A 19,995-nucleotide genomic window follows, 5' to 3' on the forward strand; every position below is an offset into this window, starting at 1 on the left:
AAGATATTAGAAAGGATTAAAGGACTCAAAACAAGTTTGTCAGTGACCATTATAACACAATCTCTACCTATTACAGTTGAAGGATCCTGCAGCATCAATAAAAGCTTCCCCTACTCACTGCACCATTTCCTAGCTTGCTGTTCAGCACCAGGTGGCTATTGAGGGTTTGATTATTGTTGTGACTATTATAAGGCACAGTCCTCACAAGTTCCAGAAGCACCTGATGGCTCTTTGGCATGGGCTTGGTGATGTGATCCTCTAACTTGAACACTGGGTCCCCCTCTACCCTGTCATGTAACCTAGGTGCTAAGTTCCACATACCACAGATCAACGTAAAATAACCTAGTGTTGTTTACATTCACAATAACAAACTGCACACACTGATCACCATTTTCAGGCAACCCCGAGAGAAGCTCACAGTAGACTAGTGTGCCAGGGCACATCACTTAAGAACTTCAAGATAAACAAATTGCTAATGAGTTTATAAGAAGCAGCTGCAGTACATCAGGAAGTTTCAGAAAACATTCTTTTTAAGCCACTTTCCTAAAAGACTGTCAACATCCCAACCACATTGAGGACCATTACTTTCTTTTTCCAGTTCCCCATCAAGAAAAAGTTGGTTAACTTATTACATTGCTTTATCAATTGCCCTCCCATTATTTCTAAAAACAGTGCTCACACTTCCACGTGGGACTTTTGTGATTTAACGGCTCGTCCTGTTTTCAAAATGGCCTGTTTTTTAGCTATTTTTTTAAAAGAATTGAAATTTAAGTATACGCTCACTCATGTATCAGTTTCACCTGGTGCCACCCAACTGGCCAGACACAGCTACAACCCTGTCAGAAGTAAGGGTCTGATGCCCACACTGTGGAGAGAAGAGCCAGCAAGCAGCCGGTCCTCCACAGTGTGGTGACCTGGCTCCCTGACGGACTATGTTGATTTTTGTTACCCATGCCTCTGTCCCCCTCCACGGTGGGGTAGGGTAAGGGTATACTATGTAATGGAACAGCAGAAAAACACAGGGGCTAGATGTTTACTTTCTGATGAAGAGCCCTGGCCTTGCTACAGTATGATCTTAGACAAGTCACCTAACCCTCCTAGACCTACCTACCTCATCTGTCACCTAGCTGATTACCTTAGAGAGATCTTACAAGGATAGAATGAACGTGCTTTTAAGAGTATACAGCACTATTAAAGATAACCACTATTGTCAGTTAATCCACAAGCATCAAGAACCTGCTTTGCACAAGGCAATATCCTTCCCCTAAAGTGGCTCCACTGGAGTGGGGAAAAAAGAGAAAAGTTACAAAACAATAATACAGAACAAGTTACACAGCTCACGATTAATTGCTATGTAAGTAGTATAGACTTCCTATGACCATGGGCTTGAAAAGCTCATGGGAAGGGCCTGCAAGGACCAGCAGCATTGGGCCAGGTAGGTAAGGGATACGGCACGAGCAAAGGTACAAGGTTACTAGCATGAGAAGCCCAACCCGGCTGTAGGGAAGGTTGGGGGCGGGAAGAGGTAGGAACAAGCCCATTACAGTCGAGTGCCCCCCCGGTGTGCTGCCCCCTGCCGCGCAGCCGGCCGTGCCCACATCCCTTCAAGGTGCCACACGGCCCCACCATTTTGTTATATATCATTGACTGCCCCAGACTGAGGTGCCAAAGGAACCCACAGACAGCCTGTGGTCGAGGCAGCTGCTGCCTGAGGCACGGAAGCCCGACACCCCAGGAGAGTGACTCACAGAACCAGTCACATCTCCCCAGTGGGACACAGAAAGTCATGCCAACAACAGAGGAGACAGAGTCCCACTCACGGAGCGCGGCAAGAAGCAGCCTCGAGGCAGCTGAAGCCATGGCCATGCAGGAGCCTAGAGGGAACGAGGGGGAGGAAGGACTTTTCCTACAAGAACTGAGACAGAGCACGGCTGGGTCTCAGCAGGGTGGAGCAGATGACGCCCGCTACTGAGGGTGCCGCTCGGGGTCTCTGCTTCCACCTGGAACAACCTTCCTGGTCCTGAGTGCCTGTCCAGCAGGCTCTGGGCGATGCGCTTGTCTCCCGGCTTCCTTCTTTCCCGGACATCCTCTCCTTCAACTCCTTCATTAACCAGGGCAGAGGTTCTCAGTGCTGCCTGAAAGAGCAGTCTCACCTGTGGAACTTTTTAATGATGCAGATAATCAGCCTCCCACCCAGAGCACCTGAATCAATTCCTGGGGATGGGGCCAAGACAAGTGTTTTTTTGTTGTTGTTTTTGTTTTTTAATTCCACAGCTGATTGCAATGTTCTGCCACAGCTGAGAACTGAATTAAGGCAAGCTGAGCACGCTTCTGCTCCCGGCAACCTGAGAAAGCTTCATGTGCACGGAGCAGACTGTGAACCTCAATGATTTAAGGTCATGCTCATTTTTCCTACTCTTACGCAAAATTTTATTTACCTGGAAAAAAGCAAATTTCACATCAACCTAGCACACCCGATTCTTTCAAATAGCTTCAGGTTCCGAGTTCCTGTTTAATAACATATTGTTACGACACAGCGTTTATGAAGCACTTTCACAACCGTGATTTGAGGCCTTGCTATGTGTCAGGCTCTGTATCAGGTTCTTTGTACAGGTCTGCTCATTTATTATCCTTACAAGTCTGCAAAGTGGACATCAATCATCCCCATCTTAGACATGAGAAAATATAAGCTCAGAGAGGTTAAGCCCAAGGTTAAAAGCTTGTACATGATAAAGCGAGGCCTTAACTCAGAATTGTCTGACTACAGCCTTCTGGTCTTCCCGGAGTGTTCTTAGGATGCTTGTTTGATTCTCACGACTCCCTGCAACAGGGCAGGGATATCACGTCCCCATTTTACAGACGAAAAGACAGGTTCTGAGAGATTCTCCTGTCGAGTCACACCCCCCCACCCCCCGAGAGAGGCTGGATTTGAATCCACAGCCTCTGAGTCAAACCGAGTCTTTCCACACGACCTTGCGGATCCAGCACAGTGCCTAGGCAATGGTAGGGACACCTCCGTTTTGGAAAAGAGATTATTTAAACACTCAACTCATTTACTGACCCAAACCACTGCTGTTAGACCTAACCCAGGATGAAAAAATTATCCTAAAAATAGACATTTTTCGAGGTAAGACACTCTCATCTTTCCTTTGGTTTGTATCAGTGATTTCCCACCGTTCAATGTAAGGCCCCACTGTCATGTCACATAGTTTCACAGACCCTCCCTCCCATAGTTAACATAGATGCTAATCAAAACGTACGGGTTCATGAAAAGTGTGACTTAATTCAGAGTAACTTTTAGCCATATTTTCTCAATTATGACAACGTCTATATACTTTTTAAACAACAGCAGTACATTTATGCCTAGATCTTCTATTTATGCAGTTTACAGAAAATGCAAACAAGGGGGAAAAGCCACAGAAGAAATCATGACATCAGGCAATGAGTTAAAAGTCCTTGCATCCCACTGTAAATAACATTCAGCCTCTTCCAGAGAGCTCCAAATTATAATAATCTTTAACATGCTCTTGTTACTTATAGAAACAAAGCTACCCAAATGCCTACCAATCTTTATCCATACAGGTCACAGAAAAAAAATTTTTCTCATTTTGATAAAACTCACAGACTCACAGTCAGGAGTCTTACCTAAAAACGATGAGAGCAGGACTAAGAGTGTGTTGGCGGCCTCATCTCCAAAACATGACGAAGCACTGGTGATATTTTCACTGAAGTTCCATAAAGTTTTGCACACCAAGCAGGCCAGCTGCCAATCAGTGGGACCAAAATCCCTTAAACAATCCACTAACCTGAGTTAATAAAAGTCAAATTAAGAAGTTATTAGGACAGGATCTCTTTAATTTTTATATTTTTAACATGACGCTTAACTTTCTGTGATATTTCATATGCATTATATATAATTCAGTGTTATTAAAAGTAATTTCATATCTACAAATTTAAGCAGCTCTAAAGTAGCAATAACCTACTTCTGAATTACTTTAAACATCCAATGGAACCTAAATCCCCTCTTTAGCCCTAGCTTGGCACTTCCAAATGTTGAAATACCTCTGCCTGGGAGAAATGAGGAGAGGGACCTAAGCTCCCCGGAAAACTATGTCCTCTGAATCCTGACAGAGTCAGGACTCCATGCCTTGAACTTACTTTTTAATGCCACCTCCTTCTTTTAGGATGACACGCTTGTCTTTATCCACGGTGAGATTTAGAAGAACACCACAGGCAGAAAAGCAAATATCCTGATGCTTAGCATCCAGCAGAGCAATCATGAACTTGTGAACTGGGAGGGCAGAGAACGAATGCAGGCCAGTAAAGCTCAGGGGCCCCAGCTGTATTTCATTTCTCAAATGGCAAAGGGGAAATGGGGAGCAGCTTGCAAAACTGGAAACCCTGCTAGGGGACTCGGTCCACTCTTCCTAAGCGGACTTCACCCGCTGCTCAGAAGCGCCTTCCCCAACATCCACCACTTCAGAACCTGCTCCCCGCCCCCCAGGCCCCCTGTCTCCTGATATTGCTGTATCTGACGCAGGCATCAGCTCCCCCTCCCAGGCAGTGGTAGAGCCCCCGCCCATGGAGAGGAGGGTACCACGGCCTTCCAATCACACAGGTGCCATTCATTTCATCTCTAACTTCTGGTTGTTCTCCAGGGCCCTTATGAACCTCCAGCAGCAAGTTTCTTTAAATACACAGCCCTGGGAGAGGGGAGCACTGGCTCCAGTGGAGATCTTCCTGGAAGTCTTCCAGGGCCACAGCTTGTAAGAGAAGACTCGCTCAGACCGCAGGAAACAAGCCTGTAGTGAGGCCGGACTTCCAGGGTAGGGGATGTCTCATATCAGGACAGGCTCCCAGCCTTCCCTTACTCCTAGAAATGGAACTGTTTGTCCTGTCTTCTCATCCCCAAGCAGGGGCTGGGCAAAGGGTTGGGGGAGAATGAATAAGGTGTGTGCTCTGTTCTACTGCTCACCTGAGAGGTGGCCACCCTGTGCTGACCTTGGCCTACTGATGTGTCACAGAGTGAGCCTGGCAAAGGCTGCATCACATGTAAGTGTGTTTTTAAGAGTCTAAAGAATATACACTAAAATGTCAACAGTTATCTCTGGGGTAGTGTTTTTTTTAATCTGTGTTATCCAAAGTTTCTATCACGAACATAAATAGGTATTTTTTTACTGTTTTTACATGAAATACTTAAGACATACAAACAGTATGTTTAGTATACACTCTTGTGTACCTGCTACCCACTTTAAGAAATAAAACATTACAGATTCAATTTTATATTTGGGGGCAACCATTCAAATGTAACTTTGTCTTAAATGTGGAGTTTATCATTTCCAACTACATTTATACCTTATTCCATTACCACGTGAGTATTACATAAATAATACCCAAGATTGTTTTGCAGGTTTTAAAACTATATTAATGGCATTATTTCACATGTCCTCCAATTACTAGCCTTTTTGCTCCTATATTACACGTTTGAGGTTGACGCATGGTGATACATGAACTTCTAGCCCATTCATTTTCATTGCTGTAGAAGCTTGGTTGCATGAATATACTGTAATGTATTTATCCTCTTACCTGTTGATGGACATTTAGGTTATTTCCATTTTTCACTATTACAAGCAGTACTATAATAGACATTCCAGTACATGATGGAGAATGTCCTTTCAGTCCATTCCCATGGACAGAAATGATGTGTACAGATTACTTGTCTCCCTTAAACACACACAAACGCACACACACACAGGCACACACGCGCCATCTCAAACCTCAGAAGACCACTTACGAAGGAGAGGGAAACGCTAAGAACGCAGCCTAGGTCCGTCTTGGCATCCTGAGCTGAGAGCCTTACGGATGGACGGAACAGAATGTGAGGCACCACTTGTCCCAAAGCAGAAACAAGTATCACATTGTCATGACCCAAGCTGCAAAACCGCTCAGCTGTTTATTGGCAAGACATACCTGTTTATGAATGTGAGTGTCATTAACTCACCATTTCTCTGCACAATGAAATCACAGATGTCATGATCCTGGGAGAGATTTCCAAAAACACGTACAGCCTCCAGGATTCCATCCATGTTGTGACTCACAAGGAGCTTTAAGAGCACTGGGTTTTGCGACCAGAGAAATAAAATAAGTGAATTTAAGTTTCAATTTAAAGGCTATTAGAAACCAATATCATGCTAAATACTGATAATTTTAATTTTTAAAATGATAATAAAATTCCAACTATAGGGGGCTTTAGCCGGAACTAAGAAACTAATGTGTCCCCGTATTCAACTTTCTTAGAATTAAATCAGGCTCTTAGATAGTAGTACCAGAAATCAGAAAATATAAATGCCTCCAGTTCTGTGTTTAGTTAGTAAAGTCAAAACCTTAAATGAACATGCATCTACCCAAACCCAACTCTGAGCCTTACATTCAGCAATATATAGCTTTTTGTCTTGAATTATGGAATTCTTCACTTGGTAGTAAGATAAGTTGTTGATCGTCGCCGTAGTATTGATCACCAGCTCCTCACAATCATCAATGGACTTAGATTCTGAAATAAAGTGAGGACAAGGGTGTCAAAGACTCACTGCAGCCCCAGCAGTGGCAGGGACAAGCCGTTGTCCCGGGCAAGAGCTGTATAGGAGGGCAGTATTTGCCCTTGCCGTTTGCTGCTTTACTTCCCATGACTCTTCCTGCAGGGAAATGCGCCAAAGGCAGCGGACCACTCTGGGCCAGGGCTTGGAACACTCTAAGCTCAGTCCCTCCAGCCAAGGGTCTGGAAAAGTCAGGCTGATCTAGTTCCTGTGTACAAAGGTGCCAACACCAGTGAGCAGAGCTTGTTTGCCCTGACCCAGAGCTCCCCCGGGCCCCCCACCCTGGAAGTCTGTTCCCCAGACCTGCCCCCCTCCCGAAAGAATGGCCCTCAGGTCATAATCCATCTATAACTCCTATCAACGCTGCCTTCGAAACACGCCGTCTGATCGCCTCTCAGCTCCTCTGCTACCACCTAGTCCATCTTTCACCTCCTCACTGGCTTCTCTTCTTCTGCCTTTGCCTCTCTGAGCCTGTCCTCAACATGGTGGTCCTTTAAAAGTCACTCAGATATCACCACTCATCTCATCCGGCCCACAGGCCTGACCCAGCTGCCCCAGTCCTTACCTCCCCGGCCTCATTTGCTGCTCCAGCCCCCAGCTCCCCCCATCCCCACGCCAACCTCACCAGTCTTCTTGCTCTTTTTGAGCATGTCAGCCTGATCCTGCCCAAGAACCTCTGCACTGCTAGTCTCCCTGTCTGCAATATTCCTTCCTCCAGTTATCCTGGCTCACTCCTCATGTCCTTTGGGCTGTTGCTTAGCTGTCACCTTATTGGACATACTTTCCTCAGCCACCCTATATAAAATAGCACTGTTACTCACTTTCCCCTCCCCCTCTTCTCTGTAACACATGTGACCTGTTATGTGTTTAATGCCTGTCTTCCAGCTCTAAGGTGTAAGCTCCACAAGACTTGGGACTTGTTTTATCCATCACTGCATTCCCAGCATCCGGAACAGTGTCCGCACAGAGCGGTGCTCGATAGATAACTAATGAGAACCTACTGTACAGCACAGGGAACTCTACTCAATACTCTGTAATGACCTACATGGGAAAGGAACCCAAAAAAGAGTGGATGTGTGCATATATATAAACACAATATTGTAAATTAACTATACTCCAATAAAAAATTTAAAAAAGAAAAGAAATCATTCCCTCTGGAATTCCCCCTGGAAATACCGACTAACAAAACAGAAAACTGTAGCATTTCAGTGTCTTGGGGTGGATCAGAATAAAGCCTAGATGATAAATTTTTGAAGCAAAATAATAATAATAATAAACTTCATTGTTGTAAAAAAAAAAAATAAGTGGTTGCTGAATGCAAGAATGAATGAATGAATGAACCCTTTAGCTGAGCACATAAGACCCTTAGTTATTTTGTCCCTGCCTTCCACTCAGCCTCCAGACTCATCTCCTGGTGACTGAGACCACAGTGCAGAGAAGGGCAGATGCAGGGATGCCCGTCAGGAACCTCCTGTGGCGTTCCAGATGGCAAATAACAAAGCTGAGGCTGGGGTGACGGTGGAGATGGAACAGGGAGGCCAGGCTGGAAAACTATTTAGGGAGGAAAACGGACAGTATGTGGTGAAGACTGGATTGGGGGATGAGGGAGAGGAATCACTCAGAATGAGCTCTGGGTTTCTGGATTACACAATTGGATGGACGGCAATCCCATACTCTGAATTAATGGGAAGAAGGGCCAGGTGGAGGAAAGGCCATGAGTTAGACATCTTGAGGTGCTTCTCAAGTATCCACAGTTGATGAGATTAGGTAAGGCAGTTGGACATATGGGTCTGGGAGTCAGAGGAAAACGCCAGGAGTCTGGTTATACTAAGCTCGATATATAGCAGCCTCTGCCTCTCACCTCTGACCCTGCACACGCCCCCTCCACCCCACCCCCTGCCCTGCCCCATGCCTGGAGTACATTCACTTCCCTCTCCACCCAGCCGTGGGTCACCGCCTGCCTGGGAAGCCCTTCCCCAGCCTGGGGGGGAATAACCTCAGTGTCCATGCATGTCTTGGGCCCTGATTTGCCCACTGGGTTTTATTGGTTAAGAAGTGCCTTGTACCTCTTTTTTTAAAAAATTGAAGTATAGTTGATAAACAATATTACCTCAGGTATAGAACACAGTGATTCAATATTTTTACAAATTATACTCCATTTAAAGTTATTATAAAATATTGGCTATACTCCCTGCACTGTACAATATATCCTCGTTGCTTATTTATTTTATACACAGTAGCTTGTACCTCAATCCCCTACCCCATCTTGCCCCTCCCCCTTCCCTCTGCCTACTGGTAACAACTAGTTAGTTCTCTATCTCTATGAGTCTATTTCTGTTTTGTTGTCTTCATTTGTTTGTTTTCTTTTTTTAGATTCCACATATAAGTGAAATCATTACAGTATGACTTTCTCTGTCTGACTTATTTCACTTAGTATAATACCCTCTAGGTCCCTCCGTGTTGCTGCGAATGGCAAAATTTCATTCTTTTTTATGAGTAAGGAAGGGCCTTTTATCTCTTGTATGAAACCAAAGTTCCTCAGGGATAAGAGGGAGGCTGTGAGCTGAGCAGGAGGACTGTGCTAGCTCTTACATTCTCTGATTTAATTCTCTCTCCTTTTGGCCTTCTTTTCGTTAAAGAGAATGACCTTTTTACAGCTTACTCTATTCAAAGGGAAATTCAGGCATTTGGCTACAGAAAACACACACTGGCCCTTCAGCCAGTGGTTCCTCCACCCACAGCAGCCAGCATGGGTCCAGTACCTGGTAGACACTCAATGAATACCTGGAGAAAGAAAGAATAAATGAGGCCCTAATTGCCTGGTTTGTTAGTTTAAATACAGGGGAAGGGAATAAAGAACAGAATTATCTTGAACTTCAGTATGGATTCTACAGCAAGGAAATACCCTAGTGGCCTCAGGTTTCTAGGAGATCTGTAAAAAGATCCCAGGTGTTTTTGAGGGAGGCAAGGTAAAAGTAGGGACACAGGACCCCCAAAAGTATCCTCGCTTGCTTCGCTGGGACTCTGGAGCTGGAATTCTGATCTTCTACCTGCTGGCTGTGTGGCCTTGTTCAAGTCATTTAACTTCCTTGGGCCTCAGTTTCCTTGTCTGCAAAGTGGGATAATAACTGCACCTACATTACAGATTTGTCACAAAGTTTAAATGTGTTAATACTTGTAAAGGGCTTATAAAAGCGCGTGGCACACTGTGGGTGCTAAATAAACATCTGTTAATGAACAGGAGGGCTATCCAGAATGATGGCTCATGGGGAATGGCTTGAGTGAATGTCTAAAACTTAGCAAAGAGGAAGTCTCATCCCTGGTTCCCTCCATCCCTGGACTGATGACAAAAGATCTTGGGCAGTGTCTAGGGATCTGTTTTTTTTTCTCTTGCCTTGGTAGGAGAATTTATTAGTTTGCCCAGAAAAAGGAATGTAGCTCTCATGTGTCACCACCCCCTGTAGGACCTCACGTTTGGGAGCAGGAATAACGTCTGGCATCCGGGGCAAGAGGAGAGACATTCACAGCTACTAGGCATCTATCATGAATAGCACCAAGCACTTTCCATGCATTTAACCCCACAGAAGTTATTTATTAATAACGCTTTAAATGCACTTACATTTAAACCCACAATAATTAATACTCTAAAGGTGCACCTGCCTCAGTCAGCTCAGGCTGCCGTAACAGAATGCCGTAAACTGAGTGGCTTAAACAACAGGAAATCACTTAACAGCTCTGGAGGCGAAAAGTCCCAGGTCAGGGGGCCAGTCCGGTTGGGCTCTGGTGAGGCCCTTCCTGGCTTGCGGGTGGCTGCTTTCTCTCTGTGTCCTCATCTAAACCTAATCTTTTCCCGTCACACTGGGGGTTAGCGCTTCAACACACGAATTTGAGGGACACAGTTTAGTCCATAGCAGCCTCCTAATATCCCATTTTCTCCTCCCAGATGAGAACATTGAGGCTGAGAGAAATTAAATACCTTGCCTGATTTCATAGAGCAGACATGTGAACCCAGGTCTGCCTGACTCCACCATCCTGCTCTTTCCACAGCATCTTGCTGAGTGCCTATTAGAGCCAGTTGGGGCAATAATTTGCCTTCAAAGAGCACAAGACACCCACACAGCCCTCTGTAGCTGACTCATGAATATAAGAGAATCTGGAATTTGGGGATTCCACTGAGGCAGCAAATCGCTGCATCTGGGCGCTTGCTGAGGAGGCTGGTCCTTACTAGAAATATTTTTGATTTTAAAAGACCCTCTGCAATGAGACTGGCCTCTGGAGGCGAGTCCTGGGGTACAAGCAACTCCTCTGTGAGGGGAGTAGGGCTGGGGAGAGGTGGAGGACCAGGTCCCAAGGGATGCCTTTCCCACGTGCCTGGGGGGAGGGTGCAGTGCAGCAAAGCCGTCAGGCTGGGAGGAGTGAGGACTAAGCGAGCACTGGGGACTAACAGGGCAACAGCTGCCTTGCCCTCAGGCAAGTGAGCAGGTCAGAGTCAAGCCGGCCCTGGCCTGCTTTCCAAAGCCACTACCAGGCTGGCTAAGGGAGGCAGGCGCTCTGAAGACCAGCTCCCTCTCCCAGGATCTGATCGCCCTTCTGCACTGATGCAGAGACTCCAGATAGGAACCAGCAGAGACCAGTTTAGGGGGGCCTCGTAGGGCTCAGGACATTTATCCCTGCAGCTGAGCTGCCAAGGGGAGGAGGGTGGAGGCGTATGATCCTCTGTCGGGGTGACTTCACCCCACTAAAGCTTTTCGTGGCAGGTCAAATCGTTCAGGAGATAAAACAGACAAGGGATCCCACTGCCTGCCCAAACAACTGCCCAGCATGGCAGGCTAGAGAGAAGGGTTTCTTCACTTGGGCTTAACCTCAGATGGCACTGAGCTCTAACATGCAGAGACTGAAGCATTCTCAAGTGAGACCTGCCACCACCCACATCAGGACCAGCCAGGGAGCTTTAAAAAACACAGACTCCTGGGCTCCACACCTCACTTGATCAGTCACCACCTCTGAGGGTAGGGTGAAGAATCTGTGTCTTTCATAAGCTCCCTGCATGATTCTATGCACAAAGAAGTTTGCGAAGTACCAGATTTGAGTTTCACTGATCGCTTTAGAGCAAAAGAAAGAAAGTAGGCTATTCCCGAGTGACAGTAACCTCAAGAGGGTGCACTGGGGAGACCTCACATGGGAATCCCCCAGTGACCAAGACAGAGCACCTACCCTCCCAGAGGACTTGGTGATGGAGGAACGGAGGGGACAGGCCCTAGCCTCCTAAGGACTCTAGCCAGGGCCCCCTGGTTAACCCTTTCAGCTCTGGCCAAATCTGCTTCTCAGCCTTTCTTCTGCCTCCAAAGCATCAGTTTCCTAGAAGTCAAACACAAATTATCCATTGTACCTTTAGTTCATAGGTAGAAATGTAATTTCTAAGCTCAGAAAATACATATAAGACCAGGAATTTTCTCACTTCACATGTGGATATTAATAATTGCAGGAAAATGAATCATGCAGAGCTTTATTCCTTAACTTGACTATCCACAGTGATGTGTCCAGGTGTCTAAGGGCAGGTCCTCAGGCTCTCCCCAGGTAGCTACAGTCAGGTGAAGCGATTTGGCCTGCCAGCCGATGAGAACTCACCAGGTGGGTTTCAGCCACCTGGCAGCGCCTCACTAGCCAGAGAGGCTAAAGGTGATTCTCTGAGCAGTGGGTTTCAACATTTAAGGGGCAGAAGAATCACCTGGGGGCAGGGGAGTAGTTGAAATGCATATTTCAAGACCCTAAAACCGTCCTGCAGGTAAAGCCTTTTTCTGGGTAAGACCAGAAACTGGAAAGGGTATTTTAATAAGCCCCATAGCTGACTCTGAGGCAGCTGGATCCCTGACTTCTGGGTGGAGAAGAACTGATCCTCCAGATGCAGAAGGATCATCAGAAGACAGGGAGATAGTATGGTCCAGGTGCTGAAAGTTCTGAGGTTGTTAGAGAAACTGAATTTCTGGAACAGCTCGATGTAGGTTGGCACAGACGGTTTAATGTGCAGTCAGCAGCTTGGAAGAGAGTCCCACACTAAATGTGTAGGTTTTTGAGTTATCATGTGGAAGTGATAAGTCACAAGGAAAGACCTCAGTCAGAATTTAATAATCCTTCCTTAAGACCAGCAACATGTAGGGACTTCCCTGGTGGTCCAGTGGCTAAGACTCGGAGCTCCCAATGCAGGGGGCCTGGGCTTGATCCCTAGTCAGGGAACTAAGATCCCACGTGCAGCAACAAAGATCTTGCGTGCCTCAACTAAGACCCCGCAGAGCCCAATAAATAAATAAACATTTTTAAAAAAACAAAAAAAAAAAGGATCAGCAACGTGCAGAGTAACCCTGTCACTTACTAACTTTGTGACCTCTAAAAGTCACTTTATCTCACTAAGCCTGTTTCCTCCTCTGTGAAATGGCTAAAATAACAACAACCTACTCTCACACAGCTGCTGTGAGGTAACAGATGTGAACATGCTTCTTAAACTGCGCGGCTCTGATGGTGATCATTTTGTAATGTATAGAAATATCAAATCACTATGTTGTGTACCTGGAACTAACATAATGTTTTTGGCCAATTATACCCCAGTTAAAAAATAAATAAAATAGGGCTTCCCTGGTGGCGCAGTGGTTGGGAGTCTGCCTGCCAACGCTGGGGACACGGGTTCAGGCCCTGACCCGGGAGGGTCCCACATGCCGCGGAGCAGCTAGGCCCGTGCTCCACAACTGCTGAGCCTGAGCTCTGGGGCCTGCGGGCCACAACTGCTGGGGCCACGTGCCATGGCTGCTGGGGCCTGCGCGCCTGGGGCCCGTGCTCCGCAGCGGGAGAGGCCACGACGATGAGAGGCCCACACACCGCGGCGAGGGGTAGCCCCCGCTCGCCGCAACTGGAGAGGGCCCGCGCACAGCAACGAGGGCCCAACACAGCCAAAAATAAATAAATAAATAAGTTTATTAAAAAATTAAATAAATAAATAAAATAAAAATAAATTACACAGCTCCACAACAAGGGAAGGCACAGTCACTTTCACTCCCACACACCAAAAGCTGGGCTCTGCGGCTCTGTCCTCTCAGCTTTCATGTTCTGTGTACCCCTTGCTGCTGGCACTTTTCATAAGCTTCTTGTCTATACACCTGATATTCCTCCACCATGCACCCTGAGTTCCTTGAAAGCAGATACCAACCTATACTTTTTTAAACGTTGTGCTGGCCTGAGTGCTTGTGTTCCCCTCCAAATTCATATGTTGAAGCCCTACCCCGCAATGTGACTATATTTGGACATAGGACCTGTGAGGTGATAAAAGTTAAATGAGGTTGTAAAGGTGGGGCCCTCATCCGACAGGGCTGGTGCCCTTGTAAGAAAAGGAGGAGACACCAGAGCTCTCTCTCCACCATGTGAGGACACAGCAAGAAGGTGGCCATATACAAGCCAGAAAGAGGATTCTCACCAGACACCAACCCTGCTGGCACCTTGACCTTGGAATTCCAGCCTACAGACTGTGAGAAATAGATTTCTATTGTTTAAGCTACCCAGTCTGTGGTATTTTGTTATGGCATCCTGAGCAAACTAAGACAAACCTCTTTTAACATACAGCATAGGACTGATTATGCAGTGAAGACTCAATAAATGAGTAGCAAAGGGGCAAAGTTCAAAGATTACCCCAAAACATCATTTTCTTCAGGCATGAATGCTTCTTCCACAACAACACAATCTTTCAGAGTCTAGTAAGTAGTGGCGAAGTAGATCACTCTAGATGGCAGTCAATTTCCTTGCACACTGGTAGGCAGAGGTGCCCATGGGAAATGACAAGGCCTAAAAAGTGGAAGGGGGGTTGCTATGGACTGAACTGTGCCCCTCCCAAATTTGTATGTTGAAGCCCTCACCTCTAATGTGCCTGTATTTGGAGGTAGGGCTGTTAGGAGGTAATTAGGGTTAGATGAGATCCTAAGGGTGGAGTCCTTATCCAATAGGATTGGTGGCATTAGAAGAAGAGGAAGAGAGAGAGAAGGCAGCCATCTATAGGCCAGGAAGAGAGGCCTCACCAGAACCAACCACGCCGGCACCCTGATCTCAGACTTTCAGCCTCCAGAAGTGTGAGAAAGTGTCTGTTGTTTGAGCCACCCAGCCTATGCTATTTTGTTCTGGCACCCTAAACAGACTGAGACAGGTTTGGGTGCCTAGCAGTGAGGTGCTACTGTAACAAATACCTAAAAGTATGGAGGCGGCTTTGGAACTGGGTAATGGGTAGAGGCTGGAGGAGTTCTGAGATGTATACAAGAAATACGGATGTTAAAGGTTGTGAAATAAAATTCATATTTTACGGCAAGACAAGAAAAATTTAAACATAGAACTTCTTCTCTGCTCTTTGGCCTCCTCTCTCCCCACACTGTGCTTTGTGTATCTGCCTTATGCATCGACCAAACCTCTCCCATCGGTAGGAATACCTGTTCAACCATAAAGGGCAACATTCTCCTAGCATCAAGACGACTCCCTCCTTAAAAGATAACATCCCTTCTTGATCTCGTAAGGGGTCACATGACCCACCAGGATGATGCTTAGATCTGGATTATGTAAACTGTCAATAACACGTCATTTGATGTACAGCCCTCTGTCTCAAAATAACTTATGTAACTGTGCCTTGATTTCTAACCAGTGGAACAGTTCTCAGAGCTTTCTGAGATGTTCTTCCTGGGTTATAATCCTCAAATTTGGCTCGAATAAAATTTTCCAATTCTTTCTTTGATCCACTGATTTTTTTCAATATAAATTTATTTATTTATTTATTTATCATTTTTGGCTGCGTTGAGTCTTCGTTGCTGCACGCGGGCTTTCTCTAGTTGCGGCGAGCGGGGGCTACTCTTTGTTACAGTGAGTGGGCTTCTCATTGCAGTGGCTTCTCTTGTTGCGGAGCAAGGGCTCTAGGCGCACAGGTTTCAGTAATTGTGACACACGGGCTCAGTAGTTGTGGCACACAGGCTCACTAGTTGTGGCTCGCGGGCTCTAGAGCGCAGGCTCAGTAGTTGTGGCGCATGGGCTTAGCTGCTCCGCGGCATGTGGGATCTTCCCGGACCAGGGCTCGAACCCGTGTCCCCTGCATTGGCAGGAGGATTCTTAACCACTGCACCACCAGAGAAGCACACTACTGATTAATTTTTTGTCAACAGGGTGATTCTGGCAAAGGCTCAAAGACAAGAGAGAGCTGGAGAGAAAGCTTCCATCTTCTTAGAGAACACAGAAATAATCATGAATACAATGCTGTTAGAAAGATGGACATTAAAGGCCACTCTGACAAAGTCTCAGATGGAAAGGAGGAACAGTTCCTTGGAAACTGCAGGAAAGGTGATCCTTGTTATAAAGAGGCAAAGAATTTGGCTGAATTGTTTGTGTTCTAGTGTTCTGTGGAAGGTCTAGTTTGCGAGCAATGATACTGGGTATTTAGCTGAGAATTCCAAGCAAAGTGTTTAAGGAGAGGCTTGGCTCTTCCTGACTGCTTACAGTAACATATAAGAAGAGAGGGATGAACTGAAGAAGGAGTTGTTAAGCAAAAGGAACTAGAACTTGAAGATTTGGAAAATTCTCAGCCCGTCCATATTGCAAGAAAGAAGAAAGTATGTGCTGGAGAGAACACCAAGGGTGTGGTTGGCCTATCACTCAGTAAAGAGTTTACAGGATTATGTGAGCAGAAACACTGCCAATTTGAACTGAAGGAGCTGAGACAGGACCAAACGAAGGAAGGCTGTCAGACTCCTTGGATTTGACAGGACAGAGTGTACAGCTATTTGGCTGTGAATATGCACTATTCTTCTAGTAGAGAAGAGAATGACCCCAGTGGTGATTCAGAGATCACCAGGGCCACTGCCTCAGTTTCAACAGGCCACACTGGCCTTCACCCCAAAACCTTGAGGGCAAGACCGCCCTGCAGAGCCCTGGTGGCCTAACTGACAGAGCTGTGGAGGAAGGGCCACTGCCCCAGCAGGTCTGCAAGGCAAAGCATCTAACCAAAGAGGATTATTCTCAAGCCTTAAGATGTGATGGGGGCTTCCCTGGTGGTGCAGTGGTTAAGAATCCGCCTGCCAATGCAGGGGACACAGGTTCGAGCCCTGGCCCGGGAAGATCCCACATGCTGCGGAGCAGCTAAGCCCATGCGCCACAACTACTGAGCCTGCGCTCTAGAGCCCGCGAGCCACAACTACTGAGCTCGCATGCCACAACTACTGAAGTCCACGCCCCTAGAGCCCGGCTTCACAAGAGAAGCCACCACAATGAGAAGCCCACGCACCGCAACAAAGAGTAGCCCCCGCACTGCAACGAAGAGTAGCCCCTGCTCGCCGCAACTAGAGAAAGCCCACACGCAGCAACGAAGACCCAATGCAGCCAAAAATAAATAAATAAAATAAATAAATTTGTTTTAAAAAAAAAAAGATCTGATGGAATTCGCCTTACTAGGTTTGGGACTTGCTTGGGACCCATCACACTTTCTTTTTTTTTCCTATTTCTCTCTTCTGGAATGGGAATGTCTATCCTGTGCCTGTCCCACCATTGTATCTTGCATATAACTTGTCTGGTTTCACAGGTTCAAGCAGAAAAGGAATTGTTCCTCAGGATGTATCATATCTATCTGATTTAGATGATATTTAAATGAGATTTTGGACCTTAGACTTTAGAGTTGATGTTGGAATGAGTTAAAATTTGGGGGGCTGTTGGGATGGAATGAATGTATTTTGCATGTGAGAAAGACATGAATTTGGGGGACCAGGGGTAGAATACTATTGATTGAATTGTGTCCCTTCCCCCAAATTCATACGTTGAAGCCCTGACCCCCTAATGTGATTATTTTTGGAGACAGGGATTTTAGGAGGTAAAGTTAAATGAGGTCATAAGGGTGGTGTCCATATCTGATAGGGTGGTCTTATAAGAAGAGAAAGATCATTCTCTTTACCATGTGCACATGCACACATTGAAGAAAAGCCACAGGAAGACTTAGTGAGAATGCAGCCACCTGCAAGCCAGGAAGAGGGCTCTCCCCAGAACAGAGTCAGCGGGCACTTTGATCTTGGATTTCCAGCCTCCAGAGCTGTGAGAAATAAACTTGTGTTGCTTAAGCCACCCAGTCTGCAGCATTTTGTTATGGCAGCTCCAACTGACTAATGTGGGGTGGGCGGGGGAATGGGACCTGAATGACTAGGGGCTATAATTACTGATAATGTAAAAAGCTGAAAAAAATAAAAAGATAAATAAACTTTAATCGTGTGGACTATCCCAGGAAAAATTTAAGATTTTAAACTCTGTGGTTAGTTTGGCCAATTTTTTACAGTTTGGCCAATTTTTTACAATTTGATTGGTATGCTTTCAAAAAAAATTGTGATATAATTCACATACCATAAAATTCACCCTTTTAAGTTGTACAGTTCAGTGAGTTTTAGTAATAATTTGTATTACTATTTTCTTCCTTTTTTTCTTTTTTTAAAAAAAATCTGGATGACTTTTGAGGCAGTTCTGAACAGAAAAGGAATGAATTTTCCTTCACAGCTGAGAAGGCCTGTTAAAGCGAGCCGACTGTACTGCTAAAGCCCCCATGGCACCCGAGCCCCGGTCCATCTCCCGGCAACGCCCTTGCCGCCAGGCGGCCTCGCTCCTTACCCAGCATGGCGAGGAGCAGGCCCACGATGCGCGGGTGGGCGGCGATGGCTGGGCCCACGCTCGGGTGGATGGCCAGGTTGGCGAGCACGCGGGTCAGCTTGATGAGCACGTCCTCCGCCTGGGCCGGCCTCGGCGCCTTGGGCCTCTCTTCTCCTTCCCCCAGGGGCTTCTGGGAATGCAGATCCAGTGTGTAGAACGTATGGAATAAAGACAGCAGAGTTGGGATGCTCCCTTTCTCTTTGGAAAACTGCTCACGAGCCTGGTTATTTTTCGCTGTCAGGTTGCCAAGAATAAAAACAATACGAACGACTAAATCCTGCAATAAATTAAAGACAGAGAGTCACAAGACCAAAGGGGTTGGGACAAGTTGTTGGGAAGAGGACAGTATTTAATTAATTCACAATTTAATTAATAGTAAAATGGAACACATCTGGCTTCTTCTGACTTGTACAGTATTTGATTCCCAAGATTGGTGCAAAGTGACAGAGGAGATTAAAAGCATTTGGCAACAATGAAAGAATACAACTGACTGATGCTGTTAGCAAGGTCTATTAACTTCAGATCCTTCATCTGAAATTCTGGCTGGCCTTTTTTTTTTTTTTCCTGGAGAACAATTAGTTGAGCGGGATGACATTACTAACAATGTGTCATATAAATCTAAGTCTTGACCCAAACAGGTTTCTTGAGCAGCCAAATCTTTTCCTAAAAGTTCACCTCCTGCTGAAGCACTGTGTTTCTAAACCGGGTGTTTGCCCCATAGTGGCTAATCAGCTTGTGTTACAGCAGGGTTTCTCAGCCTGGGCACTGCTGACTTTGGGGGCTGGATAATTCTTTGCTATGGTGGGCTGTTTATGTTTAGTGGCATTCCTTTCCTACTAGATACCAGAAGCACTTCCCCAGATACGACAACGGAAAATGTTGCAACGTCCCCTGGGGGCAAAATGGCCCCCAGGTGAGAACCACTGTTACAAAGTGTTCACCACTTTAAAGCAGTATTTGTCTTTCTTGACCAGGGTAGTGGTTACATGCCTGACACTTTTATAACTGTTTGCTAAATGGTACAAATGTGTTTTGCGCACTTTTCTGTATATAAGCCATATTTCACAATAAATAAACGTTTCTAAAAAATCCCAAGCTGAGAACACTGTACAACTGAAGAAGAAACAGAAACAATTATGTTCTTAATTTGACAACAGCGGGCAGACATACCAGTTCGGTTGTTAAAGGAACACTTACTGAGGGGCTACAACTGGCCAGAGTGCTAATGCTCACTGCGCAGGCGCTGTGCTATTTACAGACAAGAAACTGGCTTGGAGAAGCTGCCTTGGTCACAGCCAGTGAGGGGTGGAGTCAGGATTTGAACCCAGGATTTTTACCCAGACCTGGAGTCCTTCCTACACCAATGCCTCTCACGGGGGGCCTGTTATTTACAAACCTCCTCCTTCACCTACCCTGCTTTCAGAGCAGTAAAGGAATTATCTCCTTTTAAATGTAAATATGTCACCAGGAGGGATTCTGATAAACCCTAATTTATCAGATCTGTGGTCAGCAATAGCCTTAAGGAACTGGGACAAAGGGCAAAGGGCGGGGCTGGTTTTTCTCCAGGTGGGACCTGGGGGATGGGAGCAGCACTGAGCACTGTGTGTGGCCTAGAGAGAGTGGGTGATCCAGGACAAAGGACGAGACACTGGGGTCTGCCTGGGTCTGCTCCGCCAATACCAACTTGTTCCTGCTTGTTCCTGAGAAA

At 46.1% G+C, this 19,995-nt stretch overlaps 1 protein-coding gene across 4 annotated transcripts in view; it reads right to left on the bottom strand.

Moving 5' to 3' along the window:
- The window catches only part of ARMC2 (armadillo repeat containing 2), a 249,466-nt gene that overhangs the window by 3,255 nt on the left and 226,216 nt on the right, over nucleotides 1-19,995 (bottom strand). For all 4 annotated transcript variants that reach the window (XM_036872252.1, XM_036872251.1, XM_036872253.1 and 1 more), the window contains 5 exons: nucleotides 18,249-18,564; nucleotides 6,428-6,550; nucleotides 6,002-6,115; nucleotides 4,159-4,291; nucleotides 3,646-3,806 (listed from right to left, as the gene is read on the bottom strand). In XM_036872252.1, the coding sequence (XP_036728147.1) occupies nucleotides 3,646-3,806; nucleotides 4,159-4,291; nucleotides 6,002-6,115; nucleotides 6,428-6,550; nucleotides 18,249-18,564 (847 nt within the window). The remainder of the gene's footprint in view (nucleotides 1-3,645; nucleotides 3,807-4,158; nucleotides 4,292-6,001; nucleotides 6,116-6,427; nucleotides 6,551-18,248; nucleotides 18,565-19,995) is intronic.

The sequence above is a fragment of the Balaenoptera musculus genome, chromosome 12 (genome assembly GCF_009873245.2).
Source record: "Balaenoptera musculus isolate JJ_BM4_2016_0621 chromosome 12, mBalMus1.pri.v3, whole genome shotgun sequence".
In the NCBI taxonomy this organism is placed as follows: domain Eukaryota; kingdom Metazoa; phylum Chordata; class Mammalia; order Artiodactyla; family Balaenopteridae; genus Balaenoptera; species Balaenoptera musculus.